This window comes from Dicentrarchus labrax, unplaced genomic scaffold, assembly GCF_905237075.1.
Source record: "Dicentrarchus labrax unplaced genomic scaffold, dlabrax2021, whole genome shotgun sequence".
In the NCBI taxonomy this organism is placed as follows: domain Eukaryota; kingdom Metazoa; phylum Chordata; class Actinopteri; family Moronidae; genus Dicentrarchus; species Dicentrarchus labrax.
In genome coordinates this window covers 16,575,424-16,596,239 of record NW_026136715.1, presented here as the reverse complement: position 1 = coordinate 16,596,239, position 20,816 = coordinate 16,575,424, and the positions used below count along the sequence as shown (strand labels likewise).

The following is a 20,816-nucleotide window of genomic DNA, read 5'->3' as shown; positions in this document are numbered from 1 at the left end:
ATAGTACGTATCAATGTCTTAATGAGGAGGAGGTGTGAAGTTCTGACATGTGGTTTGATGAGAAAGATATCCTTCCTCATATCTGAATCTATGGTTTCCTGATGTGGTTGATGCGTTGCACACACACGTCATTCATCCCCCGGTTTTTAACTTACTGTTGTCATATTTTCTTCTCACTGAGTACTTTTTTATTCTGAAAATATTTTTATTGTTGCGATTTTCCCACGAAGAGCAAAAACCATGAAGATATATATTTGCATAGTTAGATAAGTACTATCTACAGAGGTACTATAAAGTTTAAATCTATCTTGTATCAGATAATGTCCAGATAATACACATACCTGTCCAAATCAGTGAAATTGACAGGTCAAAACACATTTGTTTGTAATGTTAATGTCCTTCATTTTGCCGATGCTTGTTTCCCTTTGATGACTGTCATTTTATATGCATATCAACATATAAAACAAACCCAACAAATTGTTCTTGGAAAACAATAAATGTAATCTTGCATAAACTGAAAGATGTCCTTTGTTTTCAGTGGGTATAGACATTTAAAACAGACATTTGGTTAACACACAAAAAGAATACCAGCTAGAGTGTAGTTACATTACACACATTCAAACTGAACACCTATTTTTGGTCACAGGATTACATTTAAATTAGACTAAAGCAGCTCTATCCAGCTTCAAATGCACAAACCCTCTTTCATTTGATGCAGTTTTTTATGCTCATTCAGACACAATCATAAGGTTATTTCTGTTTATGTGTGGCTCCTCAGAGGATCCCCAGGCCTCCTTTGAAAACATCTGCCACTGATTTCACATGGCGTCAAAGGCTTAATGAATACGGCTCCATGCATTTTAACAAATGCCACATTTCATTTGGTTTCGCCACTTTGCTTCCAAAAAGACGTCTGGCACAGAACCTTTAAAATACACATTTTTGTTTGGCATCCTTCCCAAAATTTCCCTCAATGACAGCACAGCCTGTTGGCACACACCACATACAGTAACTGTATGAGGTGGCCAACTGCGTCATCAGAGAGCTGGATAATATCATAGCAGAGCAGCAAGACCTTCATAGCTCACATGGGCGGAATCTTTATGATTAGGTTTACCATGTAACGACATAAACCATGTATTATCAAAAAGTCATAATTTGTGACATTTCTACATTTTTTCTGGGTATGCTAAAACACAGCGAGGCAGAATACAACAAAATCCTATCTCACTATTGTACGTCCCAGTCATCTGTGTTGGCATTTTAAGGACAATAGTAGCTCGGGGTGAAACTGATTGTGTGCGAGGCTTCGCATATGAAGCACTGTGTTTCCACCAAATCAGGGCACGATTTTCTTTAGCCAGCTTAGATTCTTCAGTGTTTACAGTTCAGTTTTGCAACTCTGTCTTTAATTTTGACGTGCCCTGTTTAGTTTCCAGCTGTCTTGTTAAAGCAAACTGTTTATGTCTTATGGTATGTTTCTAGCAGAGAGTTATAAATGCAAAAATCACTTCCTGTCAGCCACAGTTGATGTGGCCAGCTTCCTCATTCAGCTGCGTTGTGTTTTATGACGGCTGGTTTGTTGACTTTGTGGTCGGACACAGAGACTGTACAACACACAGGACCGTCACTGTGTCTGATGTGGGGGTAGCGTTACCCCATCACCACGTCCAGGTACTTTACCAGCCCTGCTGAGTCGGCTGTGCCTTGCAGTTATTCTGGGAATAGCTTTGTTTTTATACCCCACTAAACTCTTACAACTGTTTATTTTGGGTTTCCAAGAAGTTTGCCTCTGCATTCCCTCGCTTATTTTGATCATTCAATGTTGTTCACTTTATTATTACAATGAAACTAAAACAGTAATAAACAGCATGTCTAATGTATTGTGTCTGAATATTTGTAACCCTTTCTAATTTGTCAAGATACTATGCATGCTTGTGGGTGAAAATGGCTCACAACAAGCCTTAGAGCACAACAAACAAAACAAAGGACGCAACCAAAACAAAAACTGATTAAAACAAGCACTCGCCAGGGCGGAAACCTGTTATGCCCTCTAAGCCCTGAAGTGTCACTCATATAATAGCTTGTCTGTAATGAGTCATAAGTCAGCGTGATAAGTTTGACAGAAATAATTTCATGAACAAACTTTTAACAGTTGCCACAAAGTTGTGTACAGTCATATGAATGGGACCGTAGGAGCACAGCTTTGACTCATGTCTCCCTGGAGCTGCAGACAGGAGGCTTACTTCTGCTTCACCAAACATTTGATCAAAAACTAGACTGTTAGTCACCTTTGGGAATATTTCTTGGTTACTTTGCCAACACTTGCTCATACCAAGCCAATAATTCGCTTTAAAGATGACGAGACCAATTCAGAGGAAGACTAAATTACTAAATTAATTAATTAATTATTTTACCAGCATTTTAGATGTATAATAGTAATCAGATGCTGAAATGGCAGTAATACTGATAACAATGATCCTCACATCCAGCTCAGGATTAACAAATAAAATAAAATAGATAGGTTAAAGTAAATTGTTCCAAGATGACTTGCTGATATAGTGACAAAACTAAATAAACCATTAAAACGTCATGGTTGAGGTAATCTGATACTCTTGAAACCTTGAATCAGTCTCAAGACTTCATCTGGCTCACATTAGCAGACTCAGGTTTTCGCCATCTGATGTGGAGGAATGGACACACGCTGCCAGGAATCGAAGTGCAGTGCCATGTAAAGTTGATCAAAGCTGTTAAAAAAATGCAGGTCAGATAAACCATTACTGCTTATCATTGTTTTCTTTCCCATTGCTCTGGCAACATGTCTTTGGTGGCAACCGCAGACCAAAAATACAAACTTCCTCTACTTCCACTCAGGTACTCCACAGGATTGGGAAACCTTCATACTGATGAGTGAAACAGGACATTGCAGAGTCCTCAAACCATAGTGATGTATGTGTACTGATGTTTTGCAATGCCTTTGTTTGGATACATACATGATTATAACACTGTGGTGCTTTGTTGGCTTTATGAGAACCAAACATATCATCTAAGTTGTGTACATGGGTGACCTGTGTGAGAATGGGAAATTATCATGACATATGATATATACACATACTCTTTGGCATCTTCTGTCTTAATTAGATAGTGACAGCTGAAAGATGACAGGATATGAGGAGAGTGTGAGATGGGGAATGACATACAACAGAGGTTCCAGGCCGGAAACGAACCGGGGACGTTGTGGTTCATGGTCGGCGCCTTAACCCCTAGGCCACCAGACCGCCCCAGGGAGATATAATTTTAAGTGATACTGTAGACAATTTGTATGAGTTCTTGTAATTATATAATATCACTAAAACGCACCATGCAGGGTTTGGCTGAGAGCCATGCATGAAGGCAGACTGTGTCTGCCGAGGCGTGGGCTGCCACTGCAGAGCAAATCCAGGCAGTTGTGTTGACTTTATGGACAGCCATCTTTCACCACCATCATTAAAAGCTAATTACTGCCAGTCATAAGCAGTGGCCTTTATGGGCGTTCCATCCTCTGCCATCCAGAGCACAGCCACAGGGAGTGACAACATGGGCCACGATGGGAGCTCTGATTGCACCAAATATTATTATTGCTTGTTTAACTCCATATCCAACGCCTCCATAACTTTTTTAAGAGTTGTTTTCAAATTCTGCCACAAGGAACCGAGAGCCTGTAAACCAAAAAAAGTGCTTTGTTGCAGATTACAGATTACGCCCCCCCCCACAAAAAAAAAAAAGTATAAGAAGGAGGTCATGGAAGGAAGTCCACTAAACAGGTTTTTAAAATCACAGTTTCAAAAAATGGGAAAATGGATGGGAATTTCCCCTTCCTGATAAAGGACAAGCAGCTGATAGCAGGCAGGAAGTGAGTCAGGCTCAGCACTTCAGCTGGCTCTGCACACTTTAGTTCAGACTTGTTGAGGCAGGCAATTATGCCTCCTTTTGATGTGTGTTTGCTGGGCTACCGTATTTGGGGTTGCCGGAGTTTGAACTTGTGTGGCCTACGATAAATGCTGCATTTCCCTCCAGGACATAAACCTAGATCGTTGTGAACATGCTGTGTCATTTTCCAGTAATGCAGCAAAACAACTTGAACCCTGACATTACTGTTAGTGGTTATACATTTGCTGATGACTCCATGCTCATTGCTCATGTTGCTAAAGTGGACAAGAATACATCTAGCTTAATGTAGTCTCAAGCATAGCATTTTAACCACAAGAACCCGGATTAAAGTGCCAGAGGAATGAATCAATAAAAACTTTTTACTCTGCAGGTACTGAAGTTCATAAGTGGGTCTCTTGACAACAGAAACAACAATGACAATGTGTGGGTAATTTTACGATGTGGATGTGGGAACATTTTCTGGATTATATCTTTAGTATCTTGATAAGATAATCAACAACTTCAATCACCGGTTGCAAAACAATGTTGTTTGTGATTACAATAGATAATGAGCTATCTCTACTCTCCATTCCTCTGAACTGCATTTTCTTGTTCTACAGAATTAAAACAGTCTGAGCACAATGTACTATGTGGCTAAATTGTGTATTGAATGTACAAATGCATGCAGTGGGGTTTTCGTTTTGGCTCTATCCTCTCTCTGTGATCTAATTCTAGTGTCTTGAGGATATTAATTAGCCAAGCCGATCTTTAGAACCACCATCAGAAGATTTTAAATTTAAGTATATGGACACTGAAGTAACCATCAGGACCTGTGGGAGAAGCTTAATGAAGGAACCAGATGTGACCTTGGTACCCTCCATCAGAGAGCCAGATCAACAGTGAGTCGTCCTGGCACTGCTCAGTTTTAATTAAACATACCATAATATTATTTACCAGCAGGTGGCAGTCTGCCATAAGCACAGTCAATGAGGCCAGAAGAGAGTTAGAAATAGAGCTCTGGTACAGGGAATTAGTGTCAGGAAGAAAATGCAGCATCAAGCTTTAACAGCCACTACTGTATAAGGAGAATGTGCCACTTACTCAAGGAAATGAATTGTGCTTCTAAACAAAGCTTAAAACCCTCTCTGTTCGATCTGCTCCATAAAAACCTTATGAAACCATTTATTATATCTTCGCTTTAGCCTGGGTTCACACAGAAGGCAATCTTCTCCTGTATTTTACAACCTTGCTTCAAGGCTTCATTTTCAAAATACCTCCTGAGGCAGAGATTTGATTTTTTTTTTTTTAAAAAGGGGGGATAAAATATTGATGTTGTTCTAATTTTGTAAGCCTGTTTTGTGAATAATTGATTGTTAGGGGAAATGAGTTTGTTTTATTTGCAGGACTAATACTGTTTTATTGAAGGCTTTTCACACATGCTATGAGCCCTTATTGCTTTTTCTCAAAGGTTTAGTGGGTGGGATGAAACCATTTCTAAAACACAATTGATCGCACAGTTTTTGTGTTACAGTGGCTTTAGGTCACATTCACAGCTAAAGATGATGGCAGTAAATCTGCTTTGTGTAATTGCTTGCAATATCACAAAATACGCTGCATGTCATTACATCTTCATATGCCATGTTCAGTTGCTACTGGATGCAGATTTTCCATCTGCTGCAAATTTGCATCCACTCATTTTTATGCACATCAGTCCGGATGCAGCCAACAAGGAACTGATGCTCCCACATTGCTGTACCATAACACAGATGGGTCTGACACAGATGCTCTTTCAGCAGAGGCAAAATTGTTGGCCTTGTTTTTATGACTGATTGCTTTCCTGTGAAATCAAACATGCAGAACAATGCCAACAATCAGCCGTATACCATGGTGGATTTTGTTTTGTGCTTTACTGTATCACACCATCATACTGAGAATGCTTGTGTGACTGGATAATAATGCCTATTTTATGAAGTGTTATCCCTCCTTCATCCTTCACAGGTCTGCGTCAGAGCGGTGTTACAGCTGTTACCTAAGACAGATGTTGTGATGGTATATAAAGTGTTCTGACAAGGAGCCTTGTTTCCTGTTGTGCAGTTGCACTGGGGGCACAACACACTTGCTTCTTCATGGCACCTGATCAGAGCCCAGGTGGATCAAACTGCTCCTCCATTTTTAATGAAAAAAAGCCCTTCACTGAGACATAAATATCAAGGTATGCATTTTCCCCTCAGCGTGTCCTAGTGGAGGTACAGGAGGTCTTTGGGGGGTTGGAAGGTCAATGTCAGTTAATGTACTGAGCAAAATATTGACCTGAAACAACCACCCTGAGGAAATTTGCACTTGCACTGCTGTTATTACAATACTCAGATACTAATTTGACTTGATTCCAACACATGATCACCACAATTCCGAATTTCCCTTGCAAATATGCACCAAAGCTTTTACTGAATCCAATAAGCACACATCTTACAACATCTGTGGTTTCATAAAGTACGAAGTTGGTACACCCTGAACCTGAGCTGATTTTACTACAGAATGTCAATATGAGGTGGTGGAAAGAGAGGCCCCTTTCTTCCTCTTAGGATCTGTGGTTTACACCGACATTAGCTCCAAGGACAGAAGGTCACTGCAGGGAAAGGTCACCTCTGCTGTTCTATTGGAAATACACAACTCCAGTATTTTCTTTCCTCTTATTTGTAGATCTTATCTGAAATCTCCTTCGACTTGATATTCAATCCTTCCCTGAAACTCAGCTTCCTTGCCCAGGAAACCAAGTCACAATAAGAAAAGCCTCCAAAACTGAATTATTAGTGTTATACTGTGTGTAAAATATTCCTAATATTGAGCCAGATTATTGATTTATATAAGCTTCCTGCTCAGTACTATATAACATAGAAGTGCTCACATGTCTAGTATATTTTCTACTGTATGGATTGAGTTATATCTGAAAGAGGAGACTGAAGTGAGTCGGTTCACAGCTCGAGAGGTGCAGATCTCGCAGACACAGCAGGAGTGAGCCATCCTCACTAGGATTATGTGGTCTCTCCAGGAACTTTATATGTCACCAAATATCAAAGGAATTTGTACACTGAGGAGAGAAATGGGTTGTCAGCGCTGTGACAACTCTTGACTGTTATCTAAGAGCCACTCGCTGCATTATTGCACCACGGTAATGAGAATTCTGACAGCGCTGCAGAACTGCAGCAAGGTACCAAAAGAAAGTTGAGATATCCAGGGCTTAAAGTGTTGATTGTTGTGGAATAATTACAACTCAGGAAGTGCTGACTCGTCGGGAGGACTGAATAGGTAGAAAATAACCTATTTATCATTCTTAAAAAAAAAAATAAATGAATAGATACATACTGGGTTGGTGGGTCGCTGTACTTGAGTGTATCCTCAGTTAAAGGAAATGCTGACTTTGGCAGGAACGGATTGATGAGGACTATTTGAATCTTTATCTTCAAACCTGCATGAACTAATTATTCTTTTAATCATCTTTTAAGATGCCCCTATCTAGAGCCAATTTTCTCCTTCTGGGCTTCTGTAGAAACATGGCAGCCTCCACGGAGGGCAACCCGCAGCTCATTCTAGGGTAACAAAAACACTACAATTCTAGGTGATAATACACTAATTAAAACATAGCATATGTTCTGATGCATATTATATTCCATATCTGTCAATCTCCTAAATGTTACACCCTTTAATAGAAAACAAAATCTAGACAGCATTTCCTTCAAATGTATTTGCAACAACAATTAGTTGTTGTTTATAAAGTAAATATAATTTCAAGGAGACAGAGTTTAGCTTTCTGCTCAGTGGTCACATTTTCACCAGAGGTTTCATCAAGCTATAACATAATAAACACAAATATGTATATTTCACTATTCTATTGGAATCAAGACTGTAAACCTAGGTTGTAAATAGCATTACCTATAGAAAGCATGTTATGTTATACATTATGTTAGTAACTGTGTGTTATGTACAGTCCACCCAGCCCATACACTTCAGACAAATCAAGATACAGGTGCTGTGGATTGCATTAAGGTTTCTGTTGACACTGTCCTCTTAGCCATCTGTGCATCAAAGTGTTCACTGCCTGCTCCTGCCCAGGAGTTGTTTGTCAAGACCGCAATAAAAATGTCTTACGTACCTTACGTAAGACACTGTAACCCTAACCCACCCACTTAGGAGAACATCAGTGCACATTCTTGTCCAGAGTTGAGAGTCTTTACAAGAGACCAAACAGAATTACTTTACATTCTCATACAATGTCTTTATGTCAGTGGCATTGAACATAACATAACTAATCTACAGATGCCCCAGTTTGGCATTATGCAAAATGTTGAGCTTACAGTGTAGTTAAGATACTCACAATCTTCAGGATGTCTTTTCTTGTCCAGTCCATACTAGTACTACTTTAAAATACTGAATAAGGCCATGGAAGCCACTGTGTCTAGCGGTACGTTGTGATAAGGTTATTATGAATCCATGAAGGGAAAAAAAGGAAAACCCCGCTACCACCACCAGCTGGCATGGAGGCTGGATAAACATGAGCTTTAAGTGCATCTTGTCATTCTCTCCCATGAGTAGCTGTCGTCCTGCAGCCAGGAGTCTCCTGCACGCAGCTTCTAAAAGGTTAAAACCTCCCATTCCCTCCAGCTGCTTGCTATCCCTGTATCTTCTCCGTAATGGATCAGGGCTGCTGGATCACTGAGGGACTCCAGTGGAGAAGAGCTAAGGGATTACAAAACCCTTCTATCAGCACATACACACCTCGTTGCTGCAAAAATCTCTCCCATAGTGCCACTCGCTCTACCACTGTTGTGCGATTAAGACCCTGAAGAAGAGATGAGCATTCACAGCTGTACTGCTGTAGTCCCTTATTTACATTATTATTACATTCATATTCTTCAGCCACTGCCAGTTTAAACATACACACAGTATTACAGTAGTAAGATGAACCTGCTCTATTGAATGTAGAAACCTTGATTTTATCGCAAGTTATAACATTTGATAATGTGATATTGACCAACCACAATAACTTATATTGCACATTTTGTACTGTTCACACCAAAAAAAAAATTAAAGCTTAATGCCTTCAGTCTGTTACTAAGATAGACAGCCGCTGTCAAAAAGACTTCTATTATTGCAAGTTTATAGATATCCTTTTTGCCTTTTCTTGTTGCTCTGACCAAACTTTAAGTACATCCACTCCTCCTGAGTAAAAATAAATGATCGTCCAGCGTTTGAGATTTACGATCCAAGTCACAGTCTCAGTCACTGCAGCACTGTACTACTTCATGCTCCTCATTAGAATGGATTCAAATGAGGAGAGAACCAATGCTTGTGCGTTGATCATTACTTTCCCAGCAATCAGATCAGTTCCTTGGCTTAGACCACATTCTGCTCCAGTAAGGGCGGATGTTCTTTAGGCCGTTGTTGTGGTTCAGTCATCTGGTCCTGCTGCTGCTCAGGGGGAGGCGGCTGCTGTGGTGTCGGATCAGAGTTTAGAGTTAGCGTCTGAGGGGGCAGCGCTGGTGTCGCCTGCTGTGGCTCTGGATTGGGCATCTCTTTCCTGTCACTGGGCTGAATCTCCAGAGGTGGTGTGTCCTTGCAGCATAAGTACTGTTGCCAGATTTTCCTGAAGGCCGTGCGGAACTTCTTAATGCGGAAAGCGTAGACAATTGGGTTGACAGCAGAGTTGCCGTGGGTGAGCAGGATGGCGATATAGAGGAGAACAATGGGCTTGTTGCACTCAGGGCAGAAGAGTGTGATGCAGTTGATGATGTGGAGGGGAAGCCAGCTGATGGCAAAAGAAAAAGGACCAGGGCCAGCGATTTAGCAAGATTCAGTTCCTTGTCATAGTACTTGTTGGGGTCTGTGTGACTGGTGGTGAACTTCTTATTGTTAAGTTGCTTGTGGATCATGTAGAAGATCTCTGCGTAGATGACCAACATGAGCAGCAGTGGTGGCAGCACCCAGCCGAAAAAGTTGAAATAGACCATGTAGTCCATGCTGATGACGTTTTCGAACTGGCAGGTGATAATGAGGTCAGAGCTGATGGAGCCGTTCTGCTGGAGGCGCCTCAGGTTGTTCCAGCCTAACATGGGTGTGAGTCCCACGATGAAAGCCACTGTCCAGCATATCACCACTGCCAGCCCAGCTCGCTGGGTGGTCACCACTCGCTTGTACCTGCCGGAGCAAACAACACAGTATCATGTCAGCACTTTCTCTCACAGCGCTGTCAGAGCATGCATGCTTTCTTTACTTAATTCTTCATTTTGGCAGTGTCCTTGGAATGACAAAATGTGTGATTCCTGAGAAAGAGCTGTTGTTTAAAATACAAAGCCCTTTGACACCTTACACACAGCTCCCTGCAGCACATATTTCCACTTGAGTAAGACACACTTTGCAAACCCTTATCAGTAAACCTTGCCCTTTGCAGCACTGCTGCTTTTCATGCTTCTTTTGTTCAGGGTGGCAAAACTGAATTACAGTTCTTAAAATTGGCTCAATATTGCCTACTAATTTATTACAGCGGACACAAGCTGCAGTTCTTGGCATGCTACAAAAGATTTTACAGGTTTGACTTTTTCATTGTTTATAGTGTTTTGTGGATAAGAAGCAGGAGGTAGGAAAAGGTACAGAAGCCCTGAAATCTTATCACTGCTGTCCTGTAAACAAGATATGACACAGAGAGACTCATACTTGCCTAGAGGCGGGGATGAAAACAGCTATCTGATCCAGTTCATGTTGGAAAGTGTGTAGTACAACAATTTATCTCCTTTGGATTACAAATAGCTATGTATTGATGATGTAATTGTAAGGGAAATATCGGGCATGACAATAACCTGACCTTTGCTTAAGTATAGCCGGAGGCAAAAGAAAACACTGCAATTTAGCCTGGCCGTCACAGATGCCATGTCTTGGATTAGTATCGATTAGGGATGTGTGTGTTAACTTAGGTCTGTGTCTGCACAGCAAGAATATTGTTATTCACACACCGAGCCGCTCTGCTCCGAGGAGATCAGATACTGATCAAACAACGGGAAGTGTGAGGAAAAAAAAGGGAAAATCAAGTTGTGGGAAGGGAGCAGAGCAACTCCTAAGCCAGACACCATTATGCTTCGATGGTTTTATACTTAATAAGCATTCAAAAGCTAAAATTCCTGATAAAGTACTATCAAAAGCCTGGAAGGCGTAGACAGGAGATAAAAAGTTTGAGGCTAACACAGACAATATTCTCAGACAATAAATTCCCCTCTTCCACTAAGCTTATCTCCTCAGCCTTTCATCACACTTCTCAGTCTTTTGTTTCAGTCTGGCTGGCTGCTTCAAATACAATAAGGAGACTGAAAGTCATTGACAGCAAACCTGACATCTTTTGTGCCCTCCTGTTTGCAACCCTAAAGCCACATGTACTAATTCTGTCACTGTACTAATCTTCAACACATATTAGCAATCTTGAGAACAGAGGACCTAATTGAAGCTGTTGGTTGATCAGCCATGCTCTAGTTAGCTGTCATGTCAGTGCTGGTGAGTCAGACCTATATGCATATGGGACTGACAGGATGGATGCATCCTGTGAAGTAAAACAAGACCCATGAGGACACTGATGCCCTGGAACACAGCGCTGGAGCTGTGCTGTTTGTGAGGAGGCTTTTTTTTGCTGGGAAACATAACAGTGCCATTACCACCATCACTGCCACCTCTCCTTATGGCGCAGACGGTGAGAATAAGTGAGTCTGTGAATCTCCTTATTTTCATGTGTGGATTACCTGGTCGGGATCTTGACCCTGAGATAGCGGTCAATTGCAATAGCCAGGAGGGCCAGGATTGAACTTTGCGTCAGCACCAGCACCGTGCACGCCACCAGCAGGCAGCTGTAAAAGTGAGTTTGGAGTCCGATGCTGATAGTGATGGCCAAAGGGATGACGAGAGCTCCCACTGCAATATCCGCCAGAGCCAGGGAGACGATGAAACAAAACGTGGTATCTCGCAACGATTTATTAATTTTCACCGCCCAAACCACCATCACATTCCCGATCACAGAAGCGACTGCAATCAGCACCTCCATCCCAATGTAGAGCGACTGCGCTGATAAAAGTGCTCCGGGCATCCTTGCAGATAATGATGTCCTTGATAAGATTGATTTCAGTGAAGCAGGCTTATAAGAAGCCAACAGAGCAGTCCTTTTTTTCACTATAGTATTTTCCAAACGAGCTGCGCGTCCATCAGTTTCACGGTGCACACATTCTCCTGGTTACCATAAATAACTGACAAGAAAAATCCAGTTATTTTGAGAGTGGAGAAGCTCGTTAACCAGCAGCATATCTAAGGATGAGGGTTTTTTTTCCTTTTGGAGCAGGTGTGGTGGTCCGGTGGCTGTTCGCTCCTGCTCTGTGTCCTGCGCCTCCACTTGGTTGAATACACCTGCTCCTAGTGAGTGCAGCATCCTTCCCCATGCGTTTCGATTTATCCAAGAGGGCGCTTCATCTTCATCAGTCTACGTTTTCTTTTTTTTTTTTTTTTTTTTTTTTTAAATTCAACAAAGCAGGTTTTAACAAAGCAAATAAACTATCTTCTGGATGGAGGCGCGCACAGTTGCATCAGCTGCGCAGGCGGGTGCCCCCTCTTCCTCTCTCCCTCGCTGTGCTTTCAGTAAGAGCAGTAATGCAGTTGTCGGAAATAGCTGTGGGATTTGTCTCGCCTTTTCGAATCTGCTGTCTTTGAGTCTCTAAAGTGTTATCTTGGTTATAGATCATCGGATTCCGTTGCTGGGTGCGATTGCTTCATTTTCCAATGCAGAAATAAACGAACGCCGCTGTAGCCTTCCGCGGGACCGTCCCGAGGAAGTCAGGTAGTGCAGAGGTGATTTGAACTCGCACCTTTTTTCTGTATAACGCCATGCGCGCCTTTCTTCCACACCCTTTCAGATGCTAATGGACCTTGCTCTTTTGCCCCGTTGTTCTGATAAGAGGTGAGGCACTGAACTGCCAAAGCTGACAGAAAAATATCACAGATAAAGCTAAGGAAAATGTCATTAGCTTATAAACAATTCCTTGAGTGATAAAGGACTGAGTAAACAGTGGCACAATACACACTCACAATGTGAATTCCACTTTTTACCTCTGCTTTCAAAATACTGTAATAAGTGTAAAATTATTGAAGGTTCATATTTCCACTGTATTTTTGAATGCCCTCTTATTAATGACTTTTGGATCAAAGTGTGTAAAGAAATTGATATTATTTTCAAGAGGAAACTAGCCCTGGAACCTATTTCCTGTATCCTGGGAGTACAACCAGCAGCTTTGAACCTCAGCCCCCCTTCACTGAAGCTGTTTAAGGTGCTGCTGTTTAATGCAAGGAGATGTATTCTTCTACAGTGGATTTCAGACTCTGTCCCCACAGTCTCACATTGGATCCGGAGTATTATGGAACTTCTCCCCCTAGAAGCTATACGCTTCTGGCTTAATGATAAACCATTTAAGTTTTTTCAAATCTGTGACCCCTTTCTAGAATATATTGGAGACAATGGGGCCTGGGCTCTCCGGAGTGGTCTCTGTGGCCTGGCATGGACTCAGGTTTCAGGGTGCATTCCTAGATATTGATGTGCTGTCAGCGTATTGCTGTGTTTGATTCCCCTTGGTACTTTGACTGTGTAAACCTTCTGTTTTTTTTTTTTTTTGCGTGTATGTGTGGAGAGTAAGTTCTGTAAAAACAGAAAACAATAAGAACGATATTTGTCAGGGATGTAAGTATTTGTAGGCACCTGTGTTCATGTGTTTCATGCTGTACTGACAAAGCTAGAAATAAAGAGCTAAATCCTCAAAAAAAAAAAAAAAAAAACACCTCAGAGAAACATGCATCTGTAATGCAAATAGATATTCAGGTCATTCTAAATATATTCATGTGCTACAAACTTCAAAGACCTCCACTCTGAGCCTGCGCCCAGCCCGCCCAATCTATAAAAAACAGGAGACATATTGATCTGCCCTTTAAAAAAACATCTGTAGCTTTCTTTGAGGAAAAATTGATATTTCCCTCTTCTGACTGGAGCATTCAGGTGCAGTATCCCAGCGACACAATAACCTGCCCTGTCAGAAAACAACCTTGAGTAGGCGAGCGCTACAAACATACAGGAGTGAAGTACAGCACTGGCATCTTGAGCTCCCTCGCTGGGGTTCAGAGGTCAACAGCCGGCTGCTGCTTGAGCTCTCTGACCATGGCAGGATCTCTATTTTGACATCCACAGGCAGAGATTAACTGTGTAGACTGGATGTGAAGGCGTCCCAGATGGTGCACTGTGTTCACTCACTGTAACGTATGGAAGAAGGCAGAGTGGAAGTCCTGGCTTTCAGCTGACAGTTGGCACATGATTCAGAGTGAAACGAAAACAAAAAGCAAAGCGGGATAGAACTGTAGTCAATATTCACACCGGGCGACTATGCATGATAGGAGGACGGCCAAGAGTCAGCAAGAGCTCCACTGAAACAGTCTCCATCTGTGACCAGTGTCATGGTTTAGAGATGTCAGTGTGAGGTTTAGAGGTCAGCCAATGTACAGTGAGGGAGGAAGCAGCCATATGGTCTGCTCGCGGTGATTGGCATCAGATCCACTTGTGACATTTTAATGAGCATTAGCATGGTGGTAATGCCTGAGAAATCAATCATTATAGAGCAAATGGTGTCAACTAACACACTTAGGCCTGAAATTAAGAGAGATTCTGAATGTTTTCACTTTGAAATAAGCCTCTCGGTCAAGGTGGGATTTCCTTCCTTTCCTTGCACTTTTTCAATTAGTTGTCAATCTGTACAAATTCCACTGTTATAGTTCATCAAGCCTCAGTCGAGAGAAGCAAAGGGATCAGGAAAGAGGCTTACTCCATCCTTTCAGGCTGCTGTTTTCTAAATGTGCTCCTCTTTTCAGCAGCTTAGAGACTCAGGGAACACAGTCATGTTCGATGTGGCCTACAGACCTCATGGTGCTGTTTGTGCTTGTTCACAGTCAATATTTTCACTGCAATGTGTGAGATATAAAACAGTCCCTGTATCTCATACAGACTTAGCTTGACTTTGCTTATCATCAAGGCCTTTCAGCGAGGAATTTTAACAACCGTGTGACTTACAATTCAGTTTCACTAACTGCCATGTCCACAGTGTAAGGAAATGAGGAAATGCTTCAGTAAACGTTTGTCAGATTTTGCCATTTGGGGATGTGTGGCCAGTGAAGTGCACAGTGCTTTGGTTTCATGAGACAGATTCTACAGTTCAACGCTCTTTTAGCTGCTGAGTCCCGAATTAAAGATAGAAAATGTCCACAGTTTATATGAGGCCTTCTAAAACCCAGATCAAGAGTTTTTTGACTGGATAAAAAAAGAGGCTGTTCAGTTGAATGGTTGACTGCTTTTAACAAAATCTAATTACAAAATATAAAAATATTCTAAAAGATGACAAGAAACCCACTAATGGGCACAGGCACAGTGTGGAGCCCCCACAGCTTGTAAAGCACATCAACCTTTTTGCTCTGACACGGCACAATTTATATGAAGGCTTCAACTGCAGGGATGAAGGACCAAGCACTGAGCCATGTCCATATTCAAATGAGAAAAGATCACATAGCAGTTTCCTCCCCAGTGTCTTTTCTGTTGAACTGGGTTCAAAAACAATATTGCTCAGTCATTAAAAAAAAAGCCCCGGCGATGAACTGCAGTGGCGTTCTCAGCGGACTGCTGAACCAGACAGCAACAACATTATTAACACAGCTAAAGACTTCCAAAGGCGTCCTATTAGCCAGGACTCCCTCCAGGAAAACAGTTTAGCCATTTCAAACAAGACTGGGGCCGTCGAGGAATACTATTGCAGGGTTATTACAAGGAAAACAACACAAGATGGATAGCCTTGGCTCTGTCGCTCAGAAGACCTTCAATGAAATTCTCAGAGAGGAGGCAATATAAGAGCACTCAAGCACTCGCATGTGTTCCCTATTCCCTAGATCGAACAAGCACCCGAACAGCTTCTCAACTATTATAGCTGCTGGGAATGGATGTAGCCCTCTGTAATTTACATGGAAATTCTCAAGAAAGTGGTGCATCCCAGAATAATAGATACTCTAGCCTTGTCATCTCTTCCAGATAAAGAATAAATCTTCATACAAACACAGCCCTTGACTCAGCTTGTTTCCTCTACACAATTAATATAAATTAAAGCTGATATTGTTGTTAGAGTTAACAGCTGTACACAACAGTGGCAATGAAGGCAGAACGTATTGCCTCAGGAACAGTAGATTTTACTTTATAGATAGAAATACTGCAGTATGAATGCATTTGTCTATTCTATATATATATACACATTTTACTTTCCCCATGTGGGTTACATATCACAAAATATAGTAAAGCTAGTTGTGTCTGCAGCATATAATCATATGCTGTACATAAAAAGTACTCGAGAACATGAACTTGTGGACAAACTGATTATGGTATAAGAGCTCCTTTCAGAGCTGCCAGCTGGCCGGCCGACATTATCTCGCCTGCTCGGTACCCACAGTGTGCCCGAAAAATAGCCACCCCATCCATTTGAAGCTCAAGCTGACAGGGTGAAAATGAAAAATGTCAACAACTAATCCGGCAGCTCGCAGCTATCATACATCATAAAGCCCTCCCAAACTGGGATATTTTGATGTGTGAGTCTTTCAATTTGGTTGATAAGGTTTTGCCAGACCCACAGGATTTCAGAAACACTGAGGTCATAAGCCCCCTGAAATATTTTGGACTATCAACCAAAAAATATTCAATAACATTTCCTGATAAAATTATGAAATTATTCCAAATGTATTAAACATGATATACATGATGGTTTACTTGCTGTGTTAAACCCACCCTGCCAGGAATAGAGACATTCTGGTGGAAAAATACTAAAGTTATTTGCTGTAACTGAAGTATTCCTCCAAAAACTCAAAGACTCAAAGACTTTTTTTTCTAAATACAAAGTTACAGCCTGCAGTCGGTTAGAATAAAGATTGGAAACAGAGGGAAGTACGGCCTGGCTCTGTCCAAAGGTAACAAAGTCTGCCTCCCAGCACCTCTAATGCTCAATAATTAATACACTATAACTCACACTCATATGCACAAACACATAAATGTAAAACCAATACTACAACAAATAAGATATAATGTGTTCATTATTGAGCTTTAGAAGTGCTGGTAGGCAAGGTTTCCTTTGGGCTGACCCAGTCTTTATGCCAAGCAAAGCTAACCAGCTGCAGGCTGTAGCTTCGTGTTCATTGTATGAGTGCTATGAGTCATTTTCTAACTCTTTACAAGAAAACAAATACGCTTTTCCCCCAATATTCCTTTAACAACATCTCCCTCCTGAAGAAAAGCAAGCTACCATGCAATATAATCATGTCTGTGTGTTTTCAGGTTGCTCTCAGATTATATTTTCTCCTTTCTGTTGTTCCCCAATAGTTGGGGGCATCACAGGGAATTCCCCGGTGTGTTTTTGTCTCAGTATCTGTATGAGTGTGTGTTTGTATGTGTGTGTGCTGAAATGTGAAGCAGAGGTTGACTACAACAGAAAAGCTAAAACCCAAACCTTAGGCTCCCTAATTCCTCCACGTCATCCAACACCAGCCTCAAATAAGATTACTGTGCAGAAAATACTGTATCTCCCACAGCTCTTCACTCCACAGCAGCGAGTGCGCCTCTCTTTCTCTGCTTCTCACAAAAAATCAAGGTTAAACATACCATTCACAGACATTTTGACACCGCCCACCCTGCTCACTGATGAGAAGTTGATTTGGATGAAAACATTTCAGCTGCTCCCACGGATGGATTTACAGTAAAATCTTCTCCAGCAGCCTACACACCAATCATAGAATTACATACAGAGCTATTTGTGGGCAAACGTGTGAAAAGTAAAATCTAATTAAGGAACTCACACCCTGTTTTCATGCAGGTGGGTGAGCTGGCTTTACAATGTGTGCTGCTGCTCTGTGCTATTTTTGATATCGCTGAAACTGGCAGCCTTGAGCCCAGTACAGCCGATGCTAACAATGTAGAAAAGATTTATGATTAGTCTCAATTTCTCCATGTGGTTGCCAACATATCGAGAGGCCTCTGGATAATGAGAGGGAATATTCAATGTCTTTTTCCAAACATGTGCTCCTATTACAGCTGCATTACGATAATTGGAAGCACTTTGACAGTAGCATGTACAGTAACATGCCTCCCATGATCACAGCTTGCACATAAAATATTGATGCTCTATATTATATCAGCCGTTGATTGCAAATTTCTAATTTGTCAACAAAGGTGATAATTAGGGTACAATGTGTAATGGCATGTTCTGCATATGTGCTTATTACAGCATAAACAAGTCTTACACTATACAATTAGATCACACCGCATTCAGAGGAAGTGAGAGGAATAAAGCCAGAACTGAATAATTACAGCTTTCAAAAAACAATTCAGCACTTCTCTTTGAAATCAGGCTCTTGTTCTTGTTTGCCTCAACTCTCTCTGTGCTTACCATATAAAGGCAACACAGAGGAAACTGGTGGAGAATCAGTGAAAGGGAGAGAGAATATAATTAGATAGAGGAATAGGAGAGAGGCATCAGTTAGGGCTCTGTGCAGCGACTAGATAGATGAGAGAGGAGATGAAAGGAAATGGAGGGAGAGGTGGAAAAAATGTGTGGGTTAATGACAAAACTCTGAATCTAATCTATTTAAGAGGTGTGGTCAATCCTGAATCAAAGGACTTTATGTGGCCTCTCGAGCATTTATCGCTTCAGAATGTGTCTTTTAAACCACAGCTGTTGTCGGCACATTTTGCTGTGATGTTCCTTTGAAAAGACGCTTTGGTAAAGTGAATCCCGACGTGTGAAAGAAAACTGGGTCAAACGTGTAGTTTTTGGCTCTCTGTGGAAGAGGACGTGCTCCAGCATCTTTGATGTTGCCTCGGTGATATTGGAGGATGTCAGGATCCTGTACTGTAAAAGAAATAATTAATAATCAAGTCTAATTCTGGCAGGATATATCAAGATGCTCCAGCATTAAGTGTGCAGAGTCTGCATACTGAAGACTATGTGTTTCAATTCTGGATGCATCACTGTAACACACAATGAAAATCGGGATGGGACTGTGGATTGGGTGGTTCTATCATGCACAACAGTTTGGATGCCACTAATCAGACTCTGGCATACTTTGGGGAATGGCATCATACACAAACATATTCTAGATGCTGCTGATTAGATGGGTAGGAGTCATTTCATCTCCTAATTTATTCTGATTTCTCTAACAAGTGTGCCTCAGTGTGTGTCATGCATAATGTAGTGGATGCCCATCATTGCTGTGTTCTATTAATTCTCAAAACTGCAATAACTGGCCGAAGGCAGACACCATAGCGTTTGTTAAATGAGCTCTGGCGAGGAGATCATGTGGTTGCCTAACTACATCCATTTGTTTTTCTGTGCGGAAAGCATACTTAACATATAAAATGACTACTGCCCATTCATTACATTTGTTGTGCAGATTTACACCATCAAAAGGAAAATGTACTACAATACTGTGATGAACCTTTTCTTTCTGCTTCAATCAGGCCAAACTTTACTGTATACTGTATACCAGTTAGCCATAAACTCACAATATTTACTGTGTACATTCACGCTCTCAGAAAGAACCTACTGATTTTGATGACCCTAGGGCCTCCTAAAACAAATTTTTTTTCTACCCTTGAATAACTATTCTTTCAACTACCACAAAACGACAAAAAGTCCAAAAATGTTTTAATCAGGCGAGACCAGTGAATGAAGTGAAAGTAATATCATAACATATGATGATTAAGTCTTGACAGAAAGTCTTCAGCACTTAGAAGCTAGAGGGAGATTTTTGTGATCGAGGGGCCCTTGAGGGCCCTGAGCAGCAGCAAGATAAATTCCTTGCATGCGGTCCAGCCAATGGTGCCCGTGAGTGATGACTCTGCTGAGGCTGATAGGCTGATGAAATTACGAAATTACGCAGCTGATGAATCTGTGAATACCTGGCAGTGAAGGTGAGGTGGAGGGCCACATATAACAGCAGCCTGAATGAATATATCATGGAGTTAGAGTAAAGTAGAGACTGACTGCCAACCTGTCTAGAGTTAACCCCGCCACTCACGTAGTGTCAACTGAACCTCTAAAGAATAAGTGGGTATAGCTGATGTGTAGATGGATAGATGTATTTGTGAGGAAGACATGTTGCCCATTCTCCAAAAAACAAAGCCCACCAACAGCAACTTATGAGGATTTGTTGGTGTATAGAAGACCAGCCTTAAGGCCAATATCTGTACCTCCCACAGAATTAATGAGGCGGGATTCTTTTGCTTCAGTGGATGTGTGCTGCATTCACATTGCATGCCAGCCTGCATAGCTTGCTGCAGCATTTCTCTTGTTCACCACCTCTCAGTTGTATGAATCCCCTGACTAACATGTGGAACGGTAGATATGTAAAGGGGAGTTATGTGGTTCCTCTGAAGCTTTTAAATATAACACATGGTGTAAACACTGTTGGCAAGACACCATCTTCTTACCTTTGCTGACTCCAGCAATGACAAATCTGTGAATAAGACACCGTTTCCTGCAAAAAGCAGTCTCACTGTCTTGTTTTGCTGTTCCTCTTATCCAAATAAAACTAGAGAATATAAAATAGCTACATAGTCAGATTGTCTTTTGTTAACACTAACTTATATACCGAATTGTGCCTCAGCTTGGCAGTCACAGTTTACATGTAGGCACTTCAGAAACCAATACTTTCTTCGGCTTCCCTATTACAATTGGATAGCCTCAGGGGGAAAGAATTTTTACCATCTGTAATACTTGAAAACAAACAACCACTGGAGAAATGAGGGAGGACAGGTTTGAGCAAAT

General features: G+C 41.4%; 1 protein-coding gene across 1 annotated transcript; it reads right to left on the bottom strand.

Moving 5' to 3' along the window:
- Positions 1-8,161: 8,161 nt before the first annotated feature.
- Positions 8,162-13,744, bottom strand: adora1b (adenosine A1 receptor b). The gene is given in 3 exon segments (XM_051425881.1): positions 8,162-9,725; positions 9,728-10,101; positions 11,688-13,744. Coding segments are annotated over 3 exon segments (1,140 nt in total). The 5' UTR covers positions 12,029-13,744; the 3' UTR covers positions 8,162-9,300.
- Between the last annotated feature and the right edge of the window lie 7,072 nt (positions 13,745-20,816).